The 27,312-nt window shown below is 48.1% G+C and overlaps 1 protein-coding gene across 1 annotated transcript; it reads right to left on the reverse strand.

Annotated features, from left to right (window-relative positions):
• Positions 1-917: 917 nt before the first annotated feature.
• Positions 918-5,505, reverse strand: DUSP26 (dual specificity phosphatase 26). Its single transcript, XM_075174613.1, has 4 exons — positions 5,091-5,505; positions 2,735-3,007; positions 2,127-2,335; positions 918-1,677 (listed from the first exon to the last, which is right to left on the reverse strand). Exons 2-4 carry the CDS (start codon positions 2,911-2,913, stop codon positions 1,478-1,480), a joined length of 588 nt encoding a protein of 195 aa, XP_075030714.1. The 5' UTR covers positions 2,914-3,007; positions 5,091-5,505; the 3' UTR covers positions 918-1,477.
• Between the last annotated feature and the right edge of the window lie 21,807 nt (positions 5,506-27,312).

Below are 27,312 nucleotides of genomic sequence, written 5' to 3' on the forward strand. Positions count from 1 at the left end.
CTGCCAGCAGCTGGTCTGTTGTTCTCTCTCCCGGTGCCATTCTGGGATGGTGCTGTGCCCTGAGCACCCTAGGGCACCTCAGGGGCCTGTAAGAGCAGAGCCCCCAGCCCAGGAGCTGGGCATCACACACACAGGACACCACAGCTGCTGCAAACTGAAGTTGGCTCTCCCTGCGCTCGAGCTGAAGGCAGGCGTTCCCCGGAGCAGGGTTGCTTGGGGCCACCAGTTAGCAGTGATGGGGTGCTACAGCATGGGCCTCAGCGTGCCCCAAGCCAGGCGGTTCACCCTTTGGGCTCCTCTCGCTACGTGTTTACGTGATCTCAGCACAACATATAGCCGGCAGCCCAGCGGTGCTTCGTGCGCTCTCAGGAAGCGGAGGAAGAATGGGGCTATAATAAGAGCGGGCGGACAATGAGTGCTGGCAGTGTGCAGGGGCAGCCCAGCACCCGTGGGGCCACCCAGCACCCACGTGGCCAGTGCCACCACGAACACTCACTCCTGGCCCTGGCCACCCTTCTGGGACTCGTCTCGCCCATCCCCTTAAGCGGCAAAGGTGTTTTTCGCAGGCCGCAGTGGACAGCCGGCCCTTCTGCAAGCCTGGGTGGATAGCTTGGTGCCTGCCTTTGGGAGACCGACATCGCCACCTCGTGATGGATGGCGACCCTGGTGACGGCCAGCCTGGCTCTGCTTTCCACCAGGAGCCCCCCTTTCTGTCCCCACTGCTGCAAAAACAGTGGGGAGGCCCAGCACAGGCACTGGCCACCAGTGGGGTCTGACAGGTTCAGCCCCTGGACCGAGGATCTGGGAGGACTCGGGTCCGTCTCAACCCAGAGCACTCAGGGTGATGCTCTCCCACCGAGCCCAGCCTGAACACATAAAGTCTGTCCCAAAGCACACCAGGGATGGCCAAACTTTTTCCTTAGCACTGTCTTTATTTTTATAGGTTAACACTAGGCATGGAGGACATCCAAACACTACGACAAAAGGCCTGTTTGCCTGAGCCCACACCAGACTTAATTCACATTGCTACACAGACCAAAAATAATGGGAAACAAGACAAGGAACACACAGAGCTTCAGTCTCCTGGGAGGGAGGGACAGGACTGGCTTGGCAAATGCATCTGCCACGTGGGAGAACGAAGCCTTGAAGGCTTCCTGGAGCCAAGAGGGATAGAGTAACCTGAAACATGGGGCTGAGTCCCTCTGGAGTGAGCAGGCTGGGAAGGAGGCTATACGTTAGGCCTACCTAGGTGGCAAGATTGCAGGTTGAGGGCCTATGCTTTACCACTAGGAATAGCTCGCATGTCTGGGGACCCCCTTAGCTGAGGGGGAGGCCCAGAGGCCAGTTGCATGTAACCCATTAGCTGCCAAGCGTCTGCACCATGAGGAAAGCCCTATCTCTGCCACTCAGCGGGCATCGGGGTCAGGTGAGCACTGCACACACAACGCTCCCACCGCACAACCCCTCTCGTCCTCCTTCACGCACTCCTCTTCAGCCTCAGGGCATTGTCCAGGGCAACCAGCTGGCGCAAGAAACCCCGGTTGGGGATGATACCGCGGTGGTCCTTGACCGTCTTTATGGCTTCTACAAGGGGCATGTGGTGGCGGATCATGAGGTAGGCGAGGACCAAGGTGGCCGACCTGCTCACCCCGACAGCACAGTGTACAAGGATCCTTCCTGGGGGTGAAACACAGGGGCTGTGTCACAGCAGACCAAATATGCCAATTAAAAAACCACTGAGGACCCAGCTGTTTGCCATGGTGCATCAGGTGAGCAGCCTCTGGGGTTAGAGCTAGGGCCCCAGTTATAGTATGACTGTGATGCACTGAGGTCACCCTCCTGGCAAAGGGTATCAGCGTAACGTCATCTCCCAAAACAGACCGAACAGGACCAGCCACACCTCCGGACACAGGTTGGGGCTGTGACCTGGGGGGCCAGTGCTCTCATCTAGCCTGTTCCCGCTTTGGAGGAGGTGATCCAGTGCAGGAGACACCATCCCAGGCTAGAAATACCTTTGCTTTCTAGGATGCTTAGCAATAGGATGTCAATCCAGCTTCCCACCTGCCCAGGGCAGTTTCTTACCATCCCTGCTCCCTAATTCTCTCCCAGAAATCTTTACCACTGACCTTCATTCAGCGCTTGGTGGATGAAGTCAGCTGCAGGATAAAAGTAGGGGCTCATGTCGAAGGAAGGCGAGTCATGGGCCTCGATGCCCAGGTAGCGGATGCCCGTGCCCTCATAGTATTCAGCACCCCCTCTCCACTTGCTGTGCGAGGCGTTGAGGATGTGGGTGATGCGCAGGTGAGCCAGCTCGCGCCGGTTGGCCGCTATATCTCTGCAGAGAATAAGAAACAGCGCAGAGATGCATAAGTTTAGACTAGTTCAAAGAAAAGTTTCCAAGGACAGTGTAAGGGCTGTCCTGGACAAACATTTACGTCTGAGAAAGCTGGATGCAAAGGAAAAATGCCAGACTCTTAAGATTCTTGAATTTTAAGTCAATCTCACAGTCCCTGACTCCACGGACACTCCACATCTGCCTACCCCACCACAGCAGTGCTCTGAACTCTCTGCACAGCCGTGCTTATGGCCTTCCGCCTCCTTTGTCCCCATGTATCACACCCATTGCGTCCTCCTCTCCCTCACATTTCCCAACCTCAACCTCCCAGATTTCCCCATTTCACAAAAATAGCCCTCACCCCCCGCCCCCCCAGTTCTTGTCCCCTCCGATACATACTGATCGCCCAGGTAGAGTCCTGGCCAGACCTCATCAGCATGATTACAGGCGGTCTTTCCCGTGTACAGCAACCTTTCAAGCTCAAAGACGCTGAGGATGGGGTGGTTGTTGCGCTCTTCCCGTGAGCCCCGGCTCGGCGACCTGGTGCCATTCCTGGAGAACCTGGACAGGAAAGCCATTGGAGCTGCCGAGACCCACAAGGCATACCTGTGGGTTCGTGAAGGCCGGAGAGTGGCCTGGAGGTCGCTTCTGCTGCTGCTGCCACCCACGGTCCTGTCATGGAAGCAGTGGAGATGCCATTAGAAGAACTGGGGACCTCTCACTCCGTCCCTTTTGTAGAAATACTGGCCCCAAGCAGCCAATTCTCACCTTCCTGGTGAGAGGGCTGTGTCAAGTCAGCTACCCAGTGGTTCCCAGTGTGAGACAGTATCACCTACCCTCCCTTCCAAAAAGCAATACTGCTGGGGAGAAGTTTATGATGCCAGGGCTGGTGAGGGAAGCCAGAGAGGCAGCCAGATTGCTGAGTCTCCACAGGCTGAGGTTTTGCTCCAGCCCCACGACTTTGGGTTGAAGCCACATTGGCAAGAGATGTTCTACACAAGACCACCTTCCTTCTGAGCTGGCTCTGGGGCTTTGCCTGCCAGCGGGACAATGCCAGCTCGAGAACTGTTGCTGCCAACATGCAATCAGAAGGAATGAAAGGCGGCCAGGTCTGGGCAAGCCACCAGGACTGGGGAGGAAAAACCCCCAAACAGGTGGAGGATTCCATATGGCACCATGCAGAGTCTGGCCAGGACCCAGACTCCTACGGACCAGGCACAAAAGCCTGCAGGGAGGGAGAGGCAGGATTAACCCCTCCAAGTACAGCAGTCCTGCCGCTGCATTTGAACATCTAGGAGTGGTTTGGGGTGGGAAGAGTTAATTTCAGGGGGTGAGAAAGCTCATTTTACAGAGCGGATCCTCTAGGATGCAGCTCTGCTTTCAAACCTTTAGATCACGCCGATACTTGTCACACATCTGCAAGAAACCTCCCTGGACAGCCTTACCCACGCAGAGCAGTTATCAGTCCCTGCAGCCAGATGTTCGTCAGAGCTGCCTTTTTTTGCTCGTTTGCTGCTGCCCCACTGACAGAACTCCCTACGCATGAGAATACAATTCTCTTTCCCACCATCACTGCTGCTGCCCTGAGCTGCCCTGGAAGGTGTCCAAAGAGCATCCCATCACAGCACCCCCAGCAGCAGCTCTGTACTGGCCAGTTCTCTCTGGGACTCGGGGGAGGAAACGCAGCGACCTTGGGCTGGCCGGGCCGGATCAGAGTATGTCTGTCTCCTTTGACATTTTGCCTAAGGCGCCGGCCAGCAGCCAACGGTGCAGAAGGAAGAAGCCTCCAGCCATTTCTTGGCAATGTGCAGAGGAGGAAAAATTGCAAGGGCATGGGGGTGCTCAGAGGGAGTCCAGAGAGACTCATGGATGTCTCCCTCCCCACTCCCTGTTCCAGGGTGGCAGTTCAGACCCTGCCTGGCATCCTGGGGTGCTGCACAGGAGAGGTCAGCCCTGCCCGCACTGCTCATCCCTGGCACCGAGCACACCACACTGCCCCAGCACGGGGTACGGGCCAGACCTCACCCCGACATATCTCCCCTGCCCTGATGAATTTTGGACTCCTTCACGCTGGGAATTCAGACTTGGCAAACCCCACCTGGAAAAGGCATTCAGCATGGCCGTGTGCCGGGGCCCTTAAACCTTGTGTGACCTTGGCTGCAGCACAGCCATATGCCACCAGCCCCGGGCAGCATTAAGAAACAAACAGCAGAAGGGTCTGAAAAAAGCAACTAAATCATCAGTATAAGGCTGTAACTAGCCAAATAGCAGACCCTCGTATTGCTACAGCTGGCTGGAAAAATAGCAATCCACACCTATCCTGGGATGTAGCTCTAGAAACCTCAGGCCCAAAGCTGGCTTCCAGCATCCCACCCCCAACACACCACCACGCCAGCCCCCCCAAAGTGCTGCAGCGGAAGAGAAACTGCCCCACATCCAAGACCTCAGAACAGACTCCAAAGCACCCCTGGCACCCAAAACCCTCACAGGCACTGGCTGTACCCCCCCTTTTGGCAGCCAAGCCCAGGGGCTCAGACCCCGCTCCCCAAGCACGCTCATGGCTGCCTCCGGAGCCCCTCTGCCAGTCGTGCCATGCTCGGAGGGAGGAGAGAAACAGCCAGAGCCTGCCTAGATGCACAGAGCGAGCTCTGAAGAGGTATTGCTGAATGAGCGCAGGCTGCTCAGCCCCGCACACTCCGCAGAGACAGACAGACAGACACGCAGGAGGAAGGAGACGCCCACCCCGTTACTCTACCTTTGTGAGGGCTGTGATTTCTCGGCTCAAAGTGAGTGTTGTAGTCAGATCCAGTCGGCCATGTCTTCCTGCTGCTGCCGCCGCTGCTGTAGAAAGGCTGATGTATGAACATCTATTTTAAGCCATGACATGTCCAGAGGCAGGTTTGTTTATATCATGCTGTGCATGGATGGATAAGGGAGGAATGAGGGAGATGGACACAAATGCAGAGATCGCATGCAAGCATGCACAGACATACACGTAAGTGCCCATTACTACGCAGACAAAAACAACAGCAACAATAACATATCAAAATTCTCCTGCCAGCTTTTCTCTCCCTCCTCCTCCAGCAAACCAAAAGCCACAGGCGTGCAGAGGAGAGAAGAAAAAGCCGATAAAGTGGTGCTGATGATATGATTACCCATATCATAAACCTGTAGCCGTCTCTAGAGGATGCTCCTTCGTGTTTTTGGCTTTTTTTTTACAGTTGACCTTGTCCTCCCCCCTTGCTAGGGTCTCTTTGGCAGAGTCAGGGCTTGGTGACATTTTCTTCATTTGCTAAGAAAATAAGCCTGGGGGGGCATGTATGTGGTGAGATGACAAACTATTTATAAATTAATTTCAAAGTCAGGGAATACTTTTTTTCTGGGGACAAAAAAAAAAAGAGGAAACTCAAAGGATTGAAGCTTTTTGTTTTGACATTTTCTAAATGACAACATTCATTTCGGAAGTGCTGCAATATTTCAGTTAAACATTTTCCAGGCAGAATATTTTCCTTTTCCTTTTGAAGTGCTGGCTTTCAATTTAAAAGTTTGACTCAAATCAGAAAGTAGGATTGTGGTGGGAAAAACAACCTGAGGAGGAATCGAAACATGCTGTTCCAGGCCAAACAACACATCTAGGAAGATTTATGGCAATCTCTCCCCCACTCCAATTTGATTAAAAACCAGGAAAATTTCCTGTTTTATTTTCAGCAGAACTTGCGTTTATCCCAAGGATACAATCTCAGGAGCTTCAAGGATGAACTCAGCATCACCAGACACCCGCCCTGTCCCACCTGCACCACACTATGTACACACGATGAGGTTCAGTTGGGCTTTTTCAACATCCATCACGGACAGCACAGGTCCCAGCAGCGCAGCCTCAAAGCCGCACACACCTTTCAGTATATCGCAGGCCTGTTTTTTTCCCTCCATCGTGCATAGCTAAATGACAGGATTGTCAGGAGCTGTACGGCAGGTTAACAGCATACATGGGTTCAAAAAGACTTTGGACACACCTGGATTTCAGATCTCTCAGTCTTCCCCAAGAAGTTCTGGATACAGCTTCAGCCTAGGAAGTTGATAGTGCCCCAGAAGCTGGAGGATATGCTCAGGGAGGCATTTGGGATATGCCCGGCTCTTAACTGCTTTCCCCAAGCAGTAACTGCTGGCCGCTGTAGGAGCTGGGTACCAGGGATGATGGACTTTGTCTGTTCCAGTTCCTTTGCACCTGCAGAAATATTCACCCGGTGCTAACAAGTCCCAGGAGAGACCCTCATGCAAGACTAACAAGGCTCTCAGAGCTGCAGATGCAGGGGGTCCCCATAAGCCCTCCTGCCAGCTACACTCACCTGATCCCCAGGGAACAGAGGCTCCAGCTCCGACCATCCCAAATGCTTCTTATCAAACAGCTCTGCTGTGCGAATACCCCCAGGGTGACTGTGCCCAGCCCTGACTGGCTCATGTCCATCAGCCACGCTGGGGCAGCAGATGTGACATCTCAGGTAGCTACGTTGCCACCAGCTCCAGGCACAGAGAGCCAGAGCTACTAGGTACAGTCCTGCCGGCTGGCCAGGAGCAGCCCCCCCCCTCTCCTGGCATGGCCTCCAAAAGCTCCTGCCCTCAAGAAAGGCTGCCCTGCCGCCAGCTGCCTCTGCTCCCAGGCAACAAGCAGCGAGGAGCAGCTGCTGGTCCCACCCTTTGGCTCCTCCATGAGAAGCAGCACCCAGAGACCTGATTTATCCCCTTCCTCCACGGTCTGCTCCAGCTCCTCCATGCCCAGACTCCCAGGGGCACACAGGTGACAGTGAGGGACAGACCCCAGGAGGTCTTGGGCGAGGGCTGGCTTCGCTGTCCTCACTGAGCTAACAGTATTTCACCGCTGTGTGATGCTGCCAGCTTGGGAAAAGCCTGTCCTCTACCCTGAATAAGAGGTTTGATTCCACTTACCTGCAGAAAGGTTGAGCTTTTCACTTCTGCCTGGCAGCACTCCTCCAAAAAACAGGGGTCGAGTGACCTAAAAGGAAATTTGCACTTTCACAGCTCTGAGAGACACCTTTAACATGGTGTTAAAGGCCCTCTCCCTCCCCTGCACCAAGGAATTACATTCCCAGTAGTCTGTAAAATGTGCTGCTAAACAGAAGCGCCTACAACCCCCATCACAAAAGGTTAAATCTGAATTTTAAAAAAACTACAGGAAATAAAATTAGGTGGATAAATGTTTTGGCAGAGCATTGCCTGCAGGGAACTTACTGGTCATTTAAACAGAGGATTAGTAGTTGTTATGTTTTTATTCCAATAATAATACTGGAATTGCTTTGTAAAGCAGCCAGAAGTCCCCAACAAAGCCAGTGACTGCTTCTTAGATAATGAAATCTCAGATGCTTTGAAATGCCTGGGCAGCTGCATCAAGGAAAAGTGTCAGCAATCTATCTTTTTATGAGGGAAGTTTCTTAGACACAAACCAGACATCTTTGCCTCACCTTCTCTCCTTGTTTTTCCATAAACATCAGTGATGTAGCAGAGACCGAGTTGCTCCTTGCTCCCTGGTAGATTTGTCAGCTCAGTACATTGTTTCTGAAGCTCCTGTCCTGGAAGACAAGAGGCCGCTCAGAAAACTGGAACTGGTCCGCAGGCTCGGTGGGAGCACAAACACAGTTTGGGATTTGTTGTGACTTTCACATACATCTTGCTCAGTTTCCCCACCTCCTTCCAATCACCCCCGGAGCAGAGTCCTGTCTCTCATGTGTTTTGCCCTGAAGGGCCCTGAGAAGCAAAAACAACTCTGAGAACTAATCACCACAGCACACAGAGAGAATTTAAAGGACAACCCCAAAATCTCTCTCTCCTGGCAGTGATTCTCTCAAAGCTGTTCCTTCTGGGAAGCATCCAGCTGCGGGACAGGACACAAAGGTGTCCTGCAACCTCACTTCCCTGCGAGCTTTATCGCTCCATGATGCCTGAGCCCACTCACTGAGAAGGACCATCTGGTCCTTGGCAGATAAAGATTATGCGGGAGCACAGCTACGGAGACACAGAGAGGTAAGGTCTGGCTTCTCCCCGTCATGGCCACCACTGCAGAGAGTACCTATAGGGCTGGATAGTTTAAGCATAGCACTGGCAGAGATTTCCTACATCCTTCGACAGGCAGACTTGCCTGCTGTGGGGGGTGCTGCTGTTACAACAGGGGTGGGATGCTGGCACAGGCAGCTATGATATCCCTATATCTCAGCTATTGTCAAAAACTGCTGTGCACAGCAGGCCTGCGGCAGCGAGGATGGAGCAGCTGTTTTCAGCTCAATTAGGGACGGAATCGGCTCCCAGCAGAACAAGCGGGGCACCCGCTGCTCCCAGCTCTCCCCCCTTCTCCTGTGCTGAGCTTGAGCAGGGAGGAATCAGGGTTGGGGTCTGTAAAACCCACAAGTGAGCTAAGATAAAGGGCTGCTTGGAAAAGTTCACCGATGCAGCCACTGGAGGCTGCTCTGGTTATACATAAATCACCACTGTGCGCATTGTCAGACATGGAAAACTCAACACAAGGAAATAAAGGGCAGGGGTTAGAGAGTTTCAGAGCTGCTATTTCCCGGCTTTATACTCCCCATGCATGCAAATTCACCGTGGTCTTCACAGCTCTATTTTAAAGATCAGAGATCAATCACTTCACGCACTAAATGCTGCATGTCCAAAAGCCACCTGGAAGGCACAGAAGCCAGACTTTATTATACTCAATCATAAACAGAAAGAATACACGTATTTCATCCAACATTTGATAGACCCACTGCAGAGGAGGGTGGCAGACAGAGGGAGTGCAGAGGGCACAGACAGCTATAGCATAACAAGGTAAAATTAATCCTACTATAAGCTAACAGTCAGAGTAAGAAGGTGGCATTGTTGAAAAGGGTAGTGCAGGATGACAGAGCAGCATTCTAGCCACATACTGAAAGGGGTTTGAACAAATGTGATTTACTTGGCACTGAAGCTGCCCAGGAGGAATTGCGTGCTCAGCTGAGGGGGCAATAAGCTAGGGGAGGTAAATCCACCACTCGCACTGGGGCACAGACTCTTCTCTAACTGCACCATGGATTAAGCATTGTAAAGGTGGGGTTCACTGCAGGCTGCTTCAGAATATTTCATAGAAAATTTACTGAAAAGGCTAAGGTCATGTGGCTAGTCAATCCAAGGTAGGATCAACTCTCTCTCTAAGTAATGAAGTAATAAATAGTAATCTTCACTCTCTACTTGCCTACATTTAGGTCAGGGACAAAGATCTCTTTTGGGGCTCCATACATGTTCTAGCAGTCTGGAAAGAAATTGCAAAGCTCAAGGTGACCACCCTGCCGGGGGCTCTCCCAAGTCCAGCCCACCCTCCCCAGCCTCCTCACCCTCAGCACCTCTGGGACACATGGTTAAATCCTCTCTCAGCCCCCAAATACATATCTGCTTCCCTGTAAGAAATGTGATGGAAGGTAATAAACCCTTGGAAGAGAGGATGTGCAAGTAACACAACCCCTCTGTGCCCATTCCAGTAGCATCAGCCAGAAAGTTAAAGCCTCATCGCTTGGCTGTATTGATTCACTGCTGGAGGGGGCCACTAGAGTTCTGGCAACGCTGAGATATTTTCCATTAAAAGAAAGAAAACGGAAGAAAAAGGAGGAGGAAATAACAGGCACCAGACTCATTGTCCGACAGCTGTAAAACCTGCAGAGCCTCAATTTGTGAGGAAGCAGTCCTTGTCCAGAGGGAGAAAGACAGCTCCTTGCTTTGTTGCAAACTTGCAGTGTTTATGATTACTTAGCGGGGAGACTCTGAATTGCTCGTGGACGCATTTTGCCTGTCATCCACTGTCTTGTTAATGTCAGAAGCAGCCTGGGATAAATTTGAGTTGCGACAGCACAAGGAGGAAAAAAATCAAAGAAAAAAACAGCTGAAAAAACAATAAGTTGCTGGCAAAATATGCTGTGAAATCCTGATGCTTTCTGTCTAACCGTTCACTTCAGCTTGTCACATCTTGTTAGCAGAGCAGGCTGGGGCACAGTCCAAACCTTCTTGAAGCTGGTGGGAGGTTTGCTGTTGACCTGATACTCATTGTGTTTCAACGCTCGGAAAGATGTCAAATGGAAGAGAACTACCCATACCCCTCCTGGGAGGGAGCACAGATGAGACATTGTCGTGGTTTAACCCCAGCCTGCAACTAAGCCCACACAGCGCTCACTCAATCCTCCCCGGTGGGATGGGGGAGAGAATCGGAAGGGTAAAAGTGAGAAAACTCGTGGATTTGAGCTAAAGACAGTTTAATAGGTAAAGCAAAAGCCGCGCACGCAAGCAAAGCAAAACAGGGAATTCATTCACTCCTTCCCATCGGCAGGCAGGTGCTCAGCCATCCCCAGGAAAGCAGGGCTCCATCATGCATAACGGTTACTTGGGAAGACAAACGCCATCACTCCGAACGTCCTCCCCTCCCTCTTCTTCGCCCAGCTTTATATGCTGAGCGTGACGTCATATGGTATGGAATAGCCCATTGGCCAGCTGGGCCAGCCGTCCCGGCTGTGTCCCCTCCCAACTCCTTGTGCACCCCCAGCCTGCTCGCTGCTTGACTCTGTGTCAGCACTGCTCAGCAATAACGAAAACATCCCTGTGTTATCAACCCTGTTTTCAGCGCAAATCCAAAACATAGCCCCATACTAGCTTCTATGGAGAAAATTAACTCTACCCCAGTCAAAACCAGCACAGACATTCATGATCCCCATTAGCAAGAAGTCTGAGCTATTCGCATTTTTTAAAGGCTAAGATGAAGGTCACATCTATCTTGCATAGCAAAGTGATTGTCCAAACAGAGCCAATCAACACTAGAAGGCAGAGGGTTGGGAGCACTTGAAAGGCAGAGGGTTGGGAGCACGCTGTAGGTCCGTCTGGATGCCTCTGCTCTGTAACTAAGCACCACATCTGCACAGTGCGGCTCAAACCCATGTGCGCAAAGCCACATGCTCCCAGAGCTGTGTGTTGATCAGTCTGTGTGACACCTCTGACTCTAGAAGCTCAAATTTTACTCTTGCAAATCCAAAATCCTTAGGGAAATCTGCTTTGGAGAAAAAAGGAATTATATCTGCATCAGGGTGGAAATTGGGGCCAGGTCCCTAGCAAATTCACACTGACTTCAGGGAGGTTGGGACCTGTCTGCGATTATTTTTCTTCTTGAGTGTTCTTGGACCAAGAACTAATCATTATGAACATGGACACGCAGCAGCAGTGTCTTTTTGAGGCCTGTGGCTGCTGTTAACACAATGCATTTCTATTCACTGTGTCTATGGTACTAAGAACCCCAGCAGCTCAGCTATAATTTCTAAAGCAGCAAGAACAGCTTAGGAGCTCAAATATAAAGTCAGTGAGAGTTGGGTGCCTAATTCCTTTCAATCTTCTTTCTAATTCCTAGCCTTAGGGCTTTGAGGAAGTGGCTGGTTTGATTTGATGAAGAAAAAAGCTGCTCCATTAGCAGGTCTGATGTTTGAGAGGTTTCTTTCAGCCTGTGATGAATCCCAGCACCCTCCATCAGGCCACACTTGCTGCTAGATCCTATTTTCCCTTCAGTGACATTATGTCTTAAACAGGTTTTCACTGCAATAACATTTGCAGTAATGAAATCACCCGGCTGTACAGTCTTCTTTTAACAGCAAAAAGTTGGCTACAAAGGGAGATTTAAACGTCACAGAGAATGTGCTGTATGTGTCCATCAGAAGATAAGGTTTCTCTTTGTTGATGAACGGAGATGCAATGGTGACTGCTGGGCGTTCGGAGCACAAAGGCTCACCGCGGCTCCTTGAATAGGGAATGAGGAGGCTCGGGGGGGGGAGCGGGAATTGGGACAAGGGAGAGACGGCTAATACAGAGAGCTTTTAAAATCCCATACTAGCTATAGAGCTCCTAAAGATGTAACAATGGCAAGGCACTAAATTTGCAAGTGAAATGAATCAAAATCAGCTCCTCTCTTTCCTTCTGAGTTCAGGGTTTGCTCTCTAACGGCAGCTGGCTGTACAGGATTAGGAAGCAAGGGAGGAAAGGATCTCTAAACCGGGCGAGAATGATCCCAGCAATGGTGCTCTAGAAAGCTTGTAGAGGCCTCAGCAAGTCAACAGTTAAGGGATATTAACATTACTAACCAAAGATCCAGGAGCGAGGCACGGCTCGAGTTCGCATTCAGCCTTTGCAGCACTCCCTAGCCCAGATGGCCAGCTGGCTTTTACAGCCGTGTCAAGGGAGATGTGCCTCCAGTGCCCATCTGAACACAGCGGGGACCCAGACAGCCTGGATCTCTACCAGGATACCTCAATCACCCTCCTGCCTTGGCTATACGAGAATGATCCAGCTACGATCTTTGCACTGCTTGTGCAAGTTAACAAGCAGGATGCCCCTGAAGTCAATGTCTCAGCACCAGCATGAAACCAGCCCAACTGAGACCAGAATCCACATGTGAACTTCGTATCTGCACAGGAACCTTTAGCTCATTACGAAGTGAAAAATGTCAGCAGGTGGGAGAAATTACACTGGGTCCACCCAAAATGAACAATTTAAGTTAACAAACTGCAACAAAATGTTTTGCCATTTCTAAACTGTTCATTTTCTTAGAACAAATGCAGGCACCTTGGCTCTTCCCAGCAGATAGAAATTCTGATTTTCATTGCATGCACTCAAGATTATGTGGGCCTGATTTGCTTCAGCTGATTAGACCCCAAACTGACATTTCAAATTAGATTGTCAGGAACAGTCCTCCTTTTGAAAAATGTGGCTGCTTGATTTCACAGTATGGGAATTTTTTCTTGCTTATGCCCAGGAAAGCTCTCGATTGATTGATTTATTCCAATAAAAAGCTAAAAATTCCCAGTTCCATCAAAGCCAGTTGTAAAACTCTCAACATCTTAAAGACAGGGTTTTACCAGTACACTTAGCTGTGCCTCAGGGTTGGGGTTTTGTTCTTTGGGTTTTTTTTTTTTTTGAGAAACAGCTCTGTCAATGACTTGAAGGGTTACATTAGAAACCATTACATTTCACTGCTGGCTCTTAATGGTTACATGACTTGTACCTCCGGCTTGGCTTTCCATCTGCTACCAGCAGAGACAGTAATGTTACAGTCAACATGGAAAGTACTCATGTTCCAAGGAGAGGACAGTAGTAATGAAAAAAGGAAAACACATTAAAGCTGATGATTTAGCCTGAGAAAGGCAGATCATATCACCCCATACACCCTATAGCATAGCTATGAAAAGAATAACCTTTCCTCTGCAGGAATGTTTGGTGCAACGAGAAGAGGGACCAATTTTCCACCTCTGTTTTTTTTGCATGAATGTTAATTTTAGCAAAAGAAGTAAAGGTCATAAAGGACAAAAGATTGGGAGGGGGTAAAAAAAAAACCTCCTCCTCCCTCCCCAAAGACCTGACAGTCTGAGCTGCTTTGCCTAATAGAAACAGGCAGCAAAGAACATTTTGGCTTTAATAATTCTAATTATTCCACAGTATTGTGAAATAAATTAGAAATCCAAATGAAATCAGCGTCCCATGGCACTAGGAAATGTACAGTCACAGAATGCAGGTATCTAAATCTATCCTGAGTTCTGTCTTGCATAGACAAGACAGAAAATAATAGAAAATATGCTCAGAAACAGGAGAGAAAATTAAAGCACATACTTCTGCACAGTGACTGCTGCAAAGTCATGCAGGGAGCTGAAGCAAAACCAGCCCTGAACTAAGCCTCCTGCACACCACTCCCATGCCATAGCTTTCCTTTTCCTAGCTCTTCTGTAACGGATAAGGATGTTTCCCCCTCTGCCCTTCTCCTGAGGGATATGCAGCTGTGATTCCTTGGCCTGGAAGTTACAACAGCTATCAGTCCCTCAGGAACGGAGTGCCTCCGGAGCTGGGAAATGCCAAGGGATCAGACACTTAACAGGCTGTGAAATCCATGAAGATTTGATGCAGCCCCAGGGGCACCTGTCGGGTTTCCTTGGAGACACTGCCCCACGGGAAGGATCTGACTGTAAGCAGGGAAGAAACTCACTTTTATTTACAGGAAGGGAGCAGAAAATCCCCAGCCCTTATCATAAGGCCCAGCTTTAACCCTGGGCACAGCATTCAAAGATCCAGAAGTCTTTAACAGTTGTTGATGAAGCAGGTGAGCAGGAAGACAATTCATACAGCCACATGTGAGAGCTAAGGACCAAAAATAGACTTTCTCATAGAGGCAGCTATTTATCAGTATCCTCATCCATCATGCTGAAGGATGAAAGGCCAAATAAATGACCCTGCTACTGGTCGCTATTACTCCAGTGCTGCACAGAGGAAGACAAATACCTTGAAAGAACCTGGCTGAGCCTGGGAGGCCAGAGCCTACCTTGCATAAACACTGGGACTAACAGGATATGACAGCAGGTAAACAAGTGTGTCCAGGTGAGGCCATCCTGGTGAGGGGAGTCACTGCTGTGCAACGGCTCTTGGATGATTTATACTGATTTATACTACTGATTTATAGAAGGTGGAACGAAGCTCCTCCTCCAACTCCACAATGCGCTCCTCACCAACAACAGTGCTAACCTGGCCTCAGTGGGCTGTTATCTCCCCACACAGACCTGGGAGAGCTGGTGCTTGAGCAAAAGCCATTCCTCTCTATTATCCTTAGTGGAATAACAATGCAGAATTAGTGGCATCTGTTTGACTGTGGTCATCCCTGTTCTGCCAAGGGGTACTTTTACCTACCGCTGTCTCAGCCCTCCTTTCACAGCCACTCCTGGAGCTATGGCAGAAATCCAAAGAGCAGCAATTGGTCCTGCAATCCAATGCAGGACCTGCCTTTATCTTCTCCACACACCTGGCAGGTATTCATGGAAATATTCTCACAGCTGAGGTTGATGGTGCTTTAGCAAGGGAGGATGAGCCACCTGCAGCAGGTGTGCAAACGAATGCCCACGGGAAAGAGGGATAACAGCAAGTGCTGCCGTCTCCATCATTAAAATACAGAGTGTGACACAGAGACACTAAAGGAAAAATCCACAAAGATAATTTGCAAGGTCCTAAGTCTTACCAGATGACTCACAAAGGGAAACTATCTCACTCCTGAGTCACTGCCTGAAGGACCCCTGCTCTGTTAAATTGCCTTTCCTGCATATGCACAAATAGCTGCCCAGAGCTGTGTTGATTGCACTCTGTTAGATGGTCCCTGTGTGCTTTGGGCAGTACCAGTCGAGCATTGCAAAGTCCATCTATCTTCATGTTTCTGCCTTTCAGTGATTTACGATGTCACACGAAAGCTTGAGGCAGAGCAGGAAATTAAAGCAGATTTCCCAGTGTGACCCCCTTTTTTGAATCCCTCCTAACCTCACCAGTGGGCTTATGCAAACTCATAGGGACAAAGCTCAGTCTGTGTGGCATGGCTTGTATGGCATTGCACGCCTAAAGGAGAACCAGAGCAGTAGCAAAAGGCTTGGCTGTATTGTATGACAATTGGCTCATATATTTGCAGGGTCACATTCTTGAGCTATGTGACACACATGTACAGTGGGAGATAGTGCCTGCCCCAAAGAATTTGAATATACGTAGCCAAGGAAGCATAGAAAGGAAACATTTCTGTTCTACGAGTAGGGAACTGAGGCAGGAAGAGATTAGCTGATTTGCACCATTCGTGTAAGAAATTTGACTCAATTCAGGAAGGGAGCAAGCTCTCCTAAGCCAAAGCGCTTACCTACCACGACATCCTCGTCAGTCACCTGGACACCTGACTGCAAGCCTCTGCCATGGCAGCACAGGCCAGATTTCAGTGGCATCCTCTGCTCTCTTTAAGACAGAGTTTAAGATCTGCAGCTCTGCATATCGCAATCCCTTTCTTAGCTTTACTGCCGTCATACACTGACAGATACTTTATGAGCCTGGGGACCCAATTCCTTCTGTTCACTTCAAAATCACTTTCCTGAGCAAACGGAGGAAAGGGGTGAGCAGAGCCGGTGCATCTCCCAGGCAAGGCTGGGCTCTTTTGGGTTGAATCTTTTGTTCTTTCCCCTCCCTGCTTCTGCTGGCTTTGGCGATCTTTCTTCATAAGTTTCCCAAAAGTGACAAGGGCAATTTATTATGTGCACACAAGGCCTTGGGAATCTCCTGAAGACATATCATTCCTGCTATTATCCTCCTCACACGAGGAGCCGTAGTTCTTGTCAAGCTCGCTTGCTTCCTCCCTTGCAAAGAGAAGAAAGGATGCTGGGGATTTTTCATTAATCATTTTTACGCCGAGAGCTGCAGCTCCCGTCTGCATTCTGATCACTTCTGATCTCTGCCACCATTTTTCATGGTAGCACTTATGAGGATTGTTTTATGCTGCTGGTTCGAGGTGCGTTAATGACCAACCATTCAGTGTCCAGAGCAAAGCCTTAAATTTAATGTACACTCCAGTGGGGAAAATCTATTACGGCTATACATTTTCTTTCTTGCTATTCTTCTTCAAGGAAGGTGCCAGTTTCAAAGAGTGGGGGGAGTGAGGGGGAAAGGCTGGCAGGAGGAGCTTGGTTTATGGTGAAAAGGAAGAAGAAGTAAGCAGAGGTTTCTGCACTTAAGCTAGGGATTGGAGCTGTCGTGGTTGAAAATTGGAAGATCCAGTCAAGGAATGGCCAAATGGGAAGGGAGAATGTCGCCAAAACATTATGATTTCAACTGATGGGAACTCAGCGTGTCCTAATTTCTGGTCCATGCGGTAAAGCTGCTCCTGACAGTGCGCCAGGGTCTCTGAGGCTTATCTCTGACAGACTGCTTTTCTTGTCTGTTGGGACATTACCAAGCGCAGAGCGCTTCCATCACGGCCTCTTCACACAGATCTCTCAATGTAACAGAGCCAGTCTGCAAGGTTACACAAGGCTGAGGCTGAATTCGCTTGGTCCTCCTTAGGCTCTGATTTCTTCACCTGCCTGGGCATTCCCAGTTTCTAACAACTGCACTTATGAGTCCTATAGGTGATTATTATTACTGACAGAATCACCTAACTACTTCTGTCACCAGAGGTCCAAGTCCTTTAGAAAGGCAGTAGGACCAAGCAGCATTCTCCCATTTCCTCTCCAGAGGATGGTGAAAATCTGTTGTATCTAAAAATAACACTAAAACTGGACCTTGAATAAGTGCCTTCCTTTCGCTGTGCCTCTGGATTCCTCCCAGCCACTGTCTATTTTTTGTGCTAATTTTGTGCTGGCTCTCTCTGCAGCAGAATATCAGAGCCTGATCCTGGCATTGGGATCAATGTCCCTTCCTTGAAGTGCAAGTACTGGCACCTCTGCCCATGCAGAATTAATCTCAAATGTAATCTTGCCTTTTTACCCAAGGGTCAGGAGCTGGCTCCTACTCTGTGTGTGCATGACTGAATAAACACTGTGTTGTAATTCAGACCCTTTGACATCTCATTTTAATACAAAAAGCGTAAAACATAGGAGCAAGAGATTGGAAAAGACCTTCTGGACCATGAAGTTCAGCTCTTCGAGACAAAATCTCATTCATACCCTATCAAATTTTCTCTTAAAACTGTTAGGCTTCCTCTCCCGCAGCCCTTAGTCCAGGATCAGTCTTTCCAATCTGTAGAAATCTCTCTAATTTCCAGCATAAGTCACGGTGAGGTTGCTCTTATACTAACAGTGTCCTTTAGCTTAAATAGCAACTTCAATACTAACATTAACAATAATAACAGTTAATTACAAGCCTAGAGGGGCCGTTCCTGGGACCAAAAATAACCCTGGTAAGCCCAATGTATTCAAGCTGCAGGACAGTAGCAAATAACATCTCAGGTTCATCGGCAATAAATGGCTTGTCCCGGTCAGAGAGTCCAGGAGGGAGGAGAGATGCTGCAATGAGTGGAAAGTGGTGAGGCAGGCTCCTAAGGCACTGCTCAATGCGGGTGCGGTCAGACAAAGAAAAATGCAAGGAGGAAAGAAAAGAAACCTTATTCCCCTGTGTGCAGCAATTTACAGACAGCTGCTTGGTCCCCTGGGACCAGGCGGAGACGGGGAGAGAGAAAGACGTTCTTGCTGCCTTTCAGGCTGGACCTACATCAAACTCGTTAATGTCAATAGGAGGGAAATTGAACTGAGCTTTGTTGTAACTCTAATGAATCCTTTGCCGGTTACAGTAAATTTATTCTTTTGAATTCCCTTTCTCCCCCCATCTTGTTTCATGTGGGCTTTTTTTTTTTCCCTTTTATTTAATGTTCCTTTTCTGGCAGCTTCTTCTTTTTATTTCTCTCCAATTTAAAACACAGTTAAAAAGCTGTGGTTGATTCCAATTAAATACCCCCTCTGGGATTACTAAAACACACACACTCACACACACACAAAGACCCCCTCTTTGATTGTTTCCACGGCAACGTATTTAAATATCTCATTCACGGTGTCCAAGTGAAGAGCTGAAGGATTTGGAGAAGCTCTTCCTTTTTCTGCTCCCTCACCTCCCTCCTCCCCCAAATTACTCATGCTATAGCTGTAACTGGTGTGATACACATATTGCACTCGCCAAGCTTTGGCTAGAATGCAGAATATATCTGGAATACGTGTACATACTCCTGGAATTCCACAGAAGGAGGAGAATTAAGCCAATAATATATGTCTTGCAATAGTGCAGAGCTATTGTATTTAGGAATGGTGGGAATGATAGGAAAGTATTGTGTCAGCAACAAGACAGGTCAAATTCTGCCATTCCCTAAAACAGCATATCTACAAAGTAACTCCGCTGGGAATCAAAAGGCTGCGCTGGCACGGAGGTGGTTAAGAAAGAAGTGGAAAGGGGCTGGTTTCGGATGATGCAGTTAACAGGAAATACTGGCAAACTATAGATGAGGAAACGCATCTTTTGAGATCTGCCTTTCCCCATCACAGATGTCGGACCCAGTTTCCCACTTACTCCTCTTGCATTGTAACACAGATCTGTATCTGTGAGCTTTCTGTGAGGTTATTTCCGAGACATTCTGGTGGGATCAAGTCCACAGCAGCTTCCCCAGTGAAAATAAGGTCCCAATTTGGCAAGATGTAGTCAAGACACCTTTCTGAAAGGTGGGGTAAGGAACACAGCCTGCCTCTTCCCTCGTCGGTGGGCAAAACAAATTCCAAGTCCTGATTCTGCCCTCACTTCCCTTGTGTGTGTCTGATTCCCACTAAAACCAGTGAGAATCTAAAAGAGACAACTGGGCCTTCAAACATAGATTTGGGGAAATAAAGGAAGTTTCTCTGACCTTTTCAGCAGAGAGGTTTTAGGGCTGAATGCAGACCCTTACTGAGAATAGTAACCCAGTCACTGGAAAGGCTCAGTCTGTGAAATTCCTGTGCTGAGCTTTCCAGCCCCTTCCAGCCCCAGCAATCGCTGGAAGAGCTGATTCAGAAATGTCCATTAGTGCCAGAAGTTCACTCTTTCTCTGCCCACAAAGTTCTTACAGAACACAAAACTACAGTGACTTTTCTGCCTGAAATTTTTCCAGTGTCTTGTCACATATTTCTGTAGGAAGTGCTTGCATTTTCTTTCCTCTGTTGGCTCAGCAATCTGCTCTGTGTGTGCACGCAGCTTGCTCTGCCCTCCTCCCCCAGTGCAAATATCCCAAGGACTGCAATTTGTACACAGGGCTAAGCCGGGACCTCAACGTTCATTCCCCACAAAGAAGTTCGCCTGTGAGTGGTCTCTGTCAGCTTCTTTCACAAGGTCTTGGAGAGGCTGGACAGACTGCAGCTGGTACGGTTTTAGCTGTTCACAGCTCCCAGCTTCTTCAGGATGGGAAGCAAAGCTCAGACCCTCTCTGCGGCTGTGAGCAGGGCCATGTACTTCTGAGGTGGCTGCAATCATGTATGAGTTTGTGTGCGGGCATATTGATGTGTGTAATAAGGCGTGTCTATGTTAGTACATGTATCTGGTGGCACTTACACATACAGAGGGCCATGGGGACACGTCTGCTCCAGCTCCAGCACTGCTAGGCGAAGAGAGAGGTAACACCGTATCTCGCAGGTGGCCAAGCGTGTTCACAGCTGTGACCTACACGTCACAGATCCACGCACACGTGTGTACTGCTGGATCTGCAGTTTGCCTATGGACCTGGGCATGAGCAATCTATAAACCCCCTTTAAACACAGATGCGAGCAGGCTGGGAGGAAACTGCAGCACCTGCTGTGCCCTTGACATCTCCCCCTTCCTTCTCCACTGAAGAAGCTGACTCCAGCATGAACTGGTTGCTTTGCAGCCGTTAAATATTAGTTCTGCTTTACCAAAGGTGGTATTTTATCATTAGGTGTTCTGTCTCCAAGAAGGGAAAAAGCCCAAAAGCAAAAGCGCACGAATCAAATCATCATTGCAGTAATGAGTGGAGGACTCCTACAAGGCACTCATTTTACCTGCTGTTCTTTTCCCTTTCTGTGGCTTTGTGTTCACTCACTTCTTCACTGCAAGAAACACGGCTTCTGGCTGAGCTTTCCACACCCACACAATTGGCCAAATTTAAGGTATGAAAATTTATAATGCAGAGGGGCAGGTTTATGTGTGGCCAATATGATTCCCACTTGCTTTTGAGTGTTTCACATAAAAGATGCGGCCTCTGTCTGTTGCTCATAAACTGTTTTTCTTTTGGAAACAAATAGCGGATGTAAACATGTAGTTTTCTTTTCAGAGGAAAAATATCTGACCCCTTTGGGTTTGGTCATGCAGACTGGCATTCTTTGCAACTCCAGGCCTGTGTTTCTTAATCTGCAAGATTACAAAACAGCATGGGCTCTGGGGCTGTCTCCAGAGAGCAGGGAAGGGAATAGTGAACTTAGCAGATGTGTGGTCTGCCTGTTAAAAGAGCTCAGTACCCATGAGCTCTTGAGTGACCTGGCCTCATACTTTCGTTTCTTAAAGGAAGCAAAACAGCTCTGGAGCTCTCTCCCTCCTGGGCTCCTTCCAAATCCCGCTGAAGTCAATGCATCAGAGCCCAGGACTCCTCCCAGCCGCTGCTGATTTAACACAGAGTCCATCTGCAGTTTTCATTTTCCCTTGTTCTTCTTGTCCTGGAAGCTTTGAGGCAAGAACAACTTTCAAACAGATCTGGAAAGACTCCTTAGAGATTACGGCTTTGCAAACCTCCTGATTAATTTGAGGGGGGTGTAGTAATGTTGCCTGATTTTGCTGTTTTATTGTGGGTCTCAGCTCTGATTTTTTTCTTACAATTTTAAGGCTGAATCATGGCAAAAACATCACAATTTCCATTTTTCTTAAAAAAGGAGAGGGGGAATGACAAAAGCTTGAAAACACGAAGCAAGAGCAACTTGAAGAATCAGAAATCAGAGGATGAAGATGCTGCATGTATTATAGCATTGTTAAACTTGTGACTTTTTAAAAAGAGATCAAAATATTTCTGGATGATACTCCTAATTTCTCAATGCTTGGTAGAGACCATAGAGACTTGGGAAATAGTTCACATTTGTAAATATTTTATTCCTATGACCAAAACCCATGTGATTCAAGCACACATTGCTCCATGTTCTAGTACAAGGACTGAATAATAAATCACCATTGTTGGAACCCACCTGGCCAGAAAACAGAACAAAACAACTTCAGTGTGCATTATCTGACTACGAGAAGTGAGGTGCTGGTGGCAGAGAAGGAAAACTGGTGGTTTATCACAGATCTACTCAGGGAACTCTGCAAAGACAGGCATTTCGTGCAACTTTCCTCTTCGTCTGTTTTATTCCATTGCTGGGCTGTCATTTCAGCAACATCTTTAACAAACGAAAACCCTCTGTGGAGTCAATAGTAATTATAGGAATTTATCACAATTGCCAATCAAGGTGTGTTGGAAAGACTCATCTTTCTTGTTTAAATTAGCTTTCACTGCACACAGACCACAAGTTGTCTTTAGGAAATCAATTGCAGGAAAATTACAGCTTTCATGGTGTTACATGATTTCACCAGCCATCTTGCAGCTTAATTCCTCTCCTCAGATACTTGGGTGGTCTCACGCTGTTTTCTGGAGTAGAAGGGGACTATAGCCCTCAACGCAAAGCCTGAAATAATTCTCTATGCTTCTGAATGCAGTGAGGATATCAAACAAAATGCAGGCTCACCTTGGCCAGTTTTGTAAACAAATGTAAGAAGAGAAGGCCCTGGCCATGTTTACACCTTGGTCTGGTTTGCTCCAAACCATGCTGGCACAAATTCTGCCTTCGGCTGTGCTGATACAGCTACCCTTTTAAATGGAGACAAAACTGACACACCTCAAGGCAAAATTCAACTGGGTGCGCAGATGCAAATGCTTCCTCCTAGATGATTAATGCAGATTTCTAAGGACTTTATTCTCTGCTGATAATGCTGCCATGAGGAAGATCCTCAGCTGATATACATCAGCTTGAGATCTGACTCTGTAGGAGAGTGAAGGTAAGCAATTCAAAGCAATAAAGGGTTGATGATTTCATTCTGCTGACAAGAGTCTATATTCCTGTCTCATCCAGAGTTATTCTGCCACCCACATATTCCTATTCCTAGGTTTTGGCCAAGTACATATGTCAGGGACTATATGAACCACAGACTGATACACTTGAGAAATTAAATTAGATCATAAAACTGCCCAGGGATTGCTGACTCCTTCCCTTGACCTAGCTGTGCATTTGGAAACAATTTATTGCCTGAGTTTTACATCTGAACATACCCCTTTGTCTGAAGAAGAGCCCTGGCTTGTGCAGATGTGCAGTGAAACTGGGACCACCTGTAGGGTAACATCAGAAGAAACCAACCGGGCCACATCAAACTGTTCCCTGATTCTGTCTTACATTTCCATCTCAGACTAATACCTGTTGCAATCAACAGGAATTTTTCCACTGACTTCACTGGCTTTCAGTAAGATCTACTATATTTAAAAGATTGTAAGTACCTAACTGCCATTGATTTCAATGGCTGTTAGGCACCTAAATTAATTTTAAAATTCTAGGCTTCAGTGACTTTTACATTGGCATAGCCTGTTAACTTTCAGTAGGGCTATTCCTGTTATACGTTGCTGTGGGTAAGCTAAGAGTCGTTACAGTTTACCTGTAATGCCTTGGTCAGCTCTGGGACAGCTTATCCTGTGGTCTAACACACCAGCTGGGGTGATGCCGTCATCCCCTGGCACGGCTCCTTCTTCGCCTGATCCTGTTTCCTGCTGCTGCTGCCAGCACCGGCTCCTGCACAATACTCGTGCTCCCATGTTTACTGATTGGCTCTTGTCTGATTCTGACACGTATCCTGGAAAGGGAGTGATTAATTAATAGGGCTTGTAATTTTACAGGAGCTACATAAGCATATACCTTTCCCCGCATCTTTGAGTTTTCCAAGTGCAGTTTATCCTTCCAAGGCACCTTAGTGACAGCTGCTTAAAAATCATACGGATGCCTGGCAGCTCAAACAGCAGACTGCACTCTGTCGACTATTGTGTTAACAGAAGTAAATGCACTTAACAATTTACCTTTCCCTGGCACAATATGGAGCCTGTCATTTGTGGGGGAGTGCTGGAGCTGTGAACACACTGGGGCGTTATGAAAAAAATAGCTTGGGCTCCAGCCCTGCTGACAAGAGTTGCTCAAGGGGGAAAAGGAAAAAAAAAAAGGGGGGGGGGGGAAGCAGTTGACATTTAATGGCTTAAGGATCAAGGAAGACACAGGGTGAAAAATAAAATGGACTTTATGGAATAATCACTCCTATGCCCGCTTGTCTGTTCCAGAGGATGAGCCACATCAGCCCTCATAAACTGTCACAACTGATGGAGTGATTTAAAACTGCAGTGGAGCAGTACAAAAGGAATTTAAAGAGCTGTGAATAATTACTGTTGTGGGTGGCTGCGGGCTGTGCAAGCAGTGACCTGCAGATGAGACAAGCTCTGCACTGCTGCTAGCACTGAGCTACCAGGGAGGTTGCCTATTCTCCCATCTGGAAGGGCGACTGCAGACAGTGACAGTCCCAGAGAAAATCTTAACAGGGACTGCGTGCAGCATGCACAGAAATAATGTTCCTTTTATTTACTCCCACACAAACTGGGAGTCACTCCACCGATCCAGTGCATTTGTGCTTGTGTATAAATCTGGCATCAATTTTGCACAGATGTGGTGATGTTATGGGTAAAAATGAGATGTCGGAGGTCTTTGTCTGGTTCCTGGCTCTACACCCAAAACACTAAATGAGGCACTGAGAGGTAAACCACCAACTATGACACCTAAGTTCAAGACAGCAATGAGGGATGCACATTGCATGCTCTTTAGGGATGTAATATCAAGTAGTAACATTGTCTTCTAGAAATTATTTATGCAAGAATTGCAACTACTTCCCTCCATTGACTGTAGGGGCAGTTCCATTAGCGATCTCTGTCTCAAACCTTTATGTAATCTGGATGCTGTTCCCCATTAAATCCCAGTACGTATTGAAGCCTTGATAAGATACTAAATTTCAGCACAGCTCCATTCAATTCTACTTTGATGCTTATGGACAGTCACACACATGGCCCTGTTAGCAGGGTGTCAAACCTGAACCATTCTCCAGCACTGCCCTCCTGCACGATCCTGCAGCCTGTTTGCTCCTTCAGCTTTTAAGCCCATAAGCTCATACCTCACACATTTTTCACTATGTATGTATGAGACCTCGTACTGTAGGTCTTGTTTTCAGCTGGAGCCTATAAACACTGTCATACTAAAAATACTACTACAAATCCTGATGGTTTCTTCAAAGCCATATAAGTACAGAGCATCCACAGGTCAGGCGCACAAAATTATGGGCTCTGTTGAGCGATTTCTTTCTCAGTTAATGAGGTATAAAGCAAACAAGTACTTTAGAAGGGGTCTGATAGTTAAAGGAGCTTCACAGCAGCAAACATCTGGAGGAACACTGTGACCTTGGATTATCTGCAAGGTTTCCTTGAGCTCATTTTGGTCCACAAACCAACCCCTCAAGCCCCACCTCCTCCCAAAGTCTGCACTCCCTGCCTGCGACCTGTAAGCTGGTATCTCCTCCTAATTAAAGTCAGCAGACCTGTAATGTCCATTTTGTAAACAATTTCCAGTTCAGCAGTGTGGAGGTGGGGACAGACACGTGATGTATCACTGGAGATGAAGAGGACTCCACATTTCAAAGTGGGGAGGAGAGTATCCAAGGGATGTGAAATTAAAAAGCCAGAATAGAAGAGGCTATCATTTAAATTCACTGGTTTCAATTTTGTGAGGCTCTTCTTAGCTGCTGCTGAATATGCTGAGAGGGGCTGAGAGATAAATGGGTCAAGCTTAGCCTTTGTCAGCACTCTTGCATCTCTAAATCTCCAGGATCCTTCCATTGCTGTAATTGTTTACTGGGTTCTCAGACTTAGGGAGGCATTTCCTGCATAAAAAATAGTACCTCTCTTCTCCTTCCTTCAGACAGTCTCTTTTTTTGGTCAATAGCCACTGAGGAAGAAAGTCTTCCCTGCAGATAGATTACGTTTCCTCACCCTAAAATATCTACAAATGAATAGAAAAAGGGAGCGTAAAAAGAGGATTCTTTGTGGCTGCTGCTGGGCACACCGTGGTCTGACCCTCTCCAGCTCTCGGCCCACGCTGAGGAAAGGCACTGCGGAGCAGAGACGCAGTGACAGATCTGGTCTTGTTCTGGGCAGCTGCAAGACCTGGTCCACACTCAGCATCCCCACAGCCAAGCACCGGGCACTGGAGTAGCTCGAGGGTGTTTACGCAGCATGCAGGCAGGCAGCATTGGCGGTGAAACATTCAAGTGGTCTCGGCACTTGCCAAAGCCATGAGGTGAGCTGGTGCAGAACGGAGGAGAGACCACCGCACTCACTGGCCTCTTCAGCTCTAGAAAACCTGATTCCAGGCCAGGGCTAAGGCACAGGAGCCACTGCCCTCTCAGTAAAACGGGCTTCGGGGCCGCGTACAGGAGCTGTCTGGATGCAGCTGCTGCATTTGTGCCTACGGTCTGTGCACTGGGTTATTAGAGTTACTTTGAAAAAGTCATCAGGTGCCTATTGCTGATCACAGAGTATGAGAAGTTATTGGTTACGTATCACCGCCTGCTGTCTCTCCGAAGATTGCTGATTACTCTGATATGACACACGTAGGCTATGGCTGTGCGGGTGCCATGACAACCCCAACACCCTCACAGCTCCATCAGGAGGGGGAGGCACTGCTGCTATTTGGTCCAAAAAGCCCTTTGCTCGCTTCTGAGAAAAACATAAAACCACAGCAGAAGAAACGCTGGTGTCATTGTAATATAAAGCAGTCAGGGCTCTATCCAACCAGTAATAAACTTTGGTAGAAGTGCAGTGGCTGTGAAAAATAGATAGAGTGAAGACTGCTGGGGTAGGGAGAAATCTTGAACTTGCAGGAGAAAAAAGCAGCATGAGATTTGATGCCGTAGGACCATAGAAATCAGTGTCCAGTGAAGCCAGTGGGTTGGATGCTATGATTTACCCCTCATTGATTTACCCAGACTCTCAGATTGGGGCAATGCAGGGGAAAATGTAATCCTTGAATTTTTAAGTTAGTACAGGGATAAAATAGCAAACCAAAGCACACTCCTTCTTTTAACTACTCCTGTTATCCAAATGTGATTCCTCCATCTTTCAAGTACTAAAAAGGTCTCCAGGTCTGAAAGAGCTCAAACAAAAGTTGTTCCACTCCCCCAAGCATCTGCTTCATGTCCTGGCTTTCTCGGCTTGCTTTAAATTACTATCTCCCGCACTTCGTTAATTACGTGATTACAGCATCCATTGACAATGAGAAAATTAAAACTCCATGCTGCCTTTCAGACAACACTTTATTACTCTGCAAAAGAGGCTGAATGCAATTTAGCAAAGCACTGTGCTGAACAACTGGAATTGTTCTCTTCCACAGGCTTCCTCCTCCACTCCCACCGTTTCCCCAGAGACAGCAGTGTTTGCAGAGGCTTAATAAAGCAGGAAAGAGAGCAGGTGTGAAAGGAAACATCAATTACCATTAGCCCTGACAATCCTGGAC

This window comes from Calonectris borealis, chromosome 27 (assembly GCF_964195595.1).
Source record: "Calonectris borealis chromosome 27, bCalBor7.hap1.2, whole genome shotgun sequence".
Classification (NCBI taxonomy): Eukaryota; Metazoa; Chordata; class Aves; order Procellariiformes; family Procellariidae; genus Calonectris; species Calonectris borealis.

Coding starts and splice junctions, on each gene's coding strand:
- DUSP26 (XM_075174613.1), bottom strand. CDS start 2,913: ATGGCTTTCCTGTCCAGGTTCTCCAGGAATGGCACCAGGTCGCCGAGC. Junction 2,336..2,734: donor GGACTCTACCTGGGCGATCA/GTATGTATCGGA, acceptor TATTCTCTGCAG/AGATATAGCGGCCAACCGGC. Junction 1,678..2,126: donor CCACCAAGCGCTGAATGAAG/GTCAGTGGTAAA, acceptor TTTCACCCCCAG/GAAGGATCCTTGTACACTGT.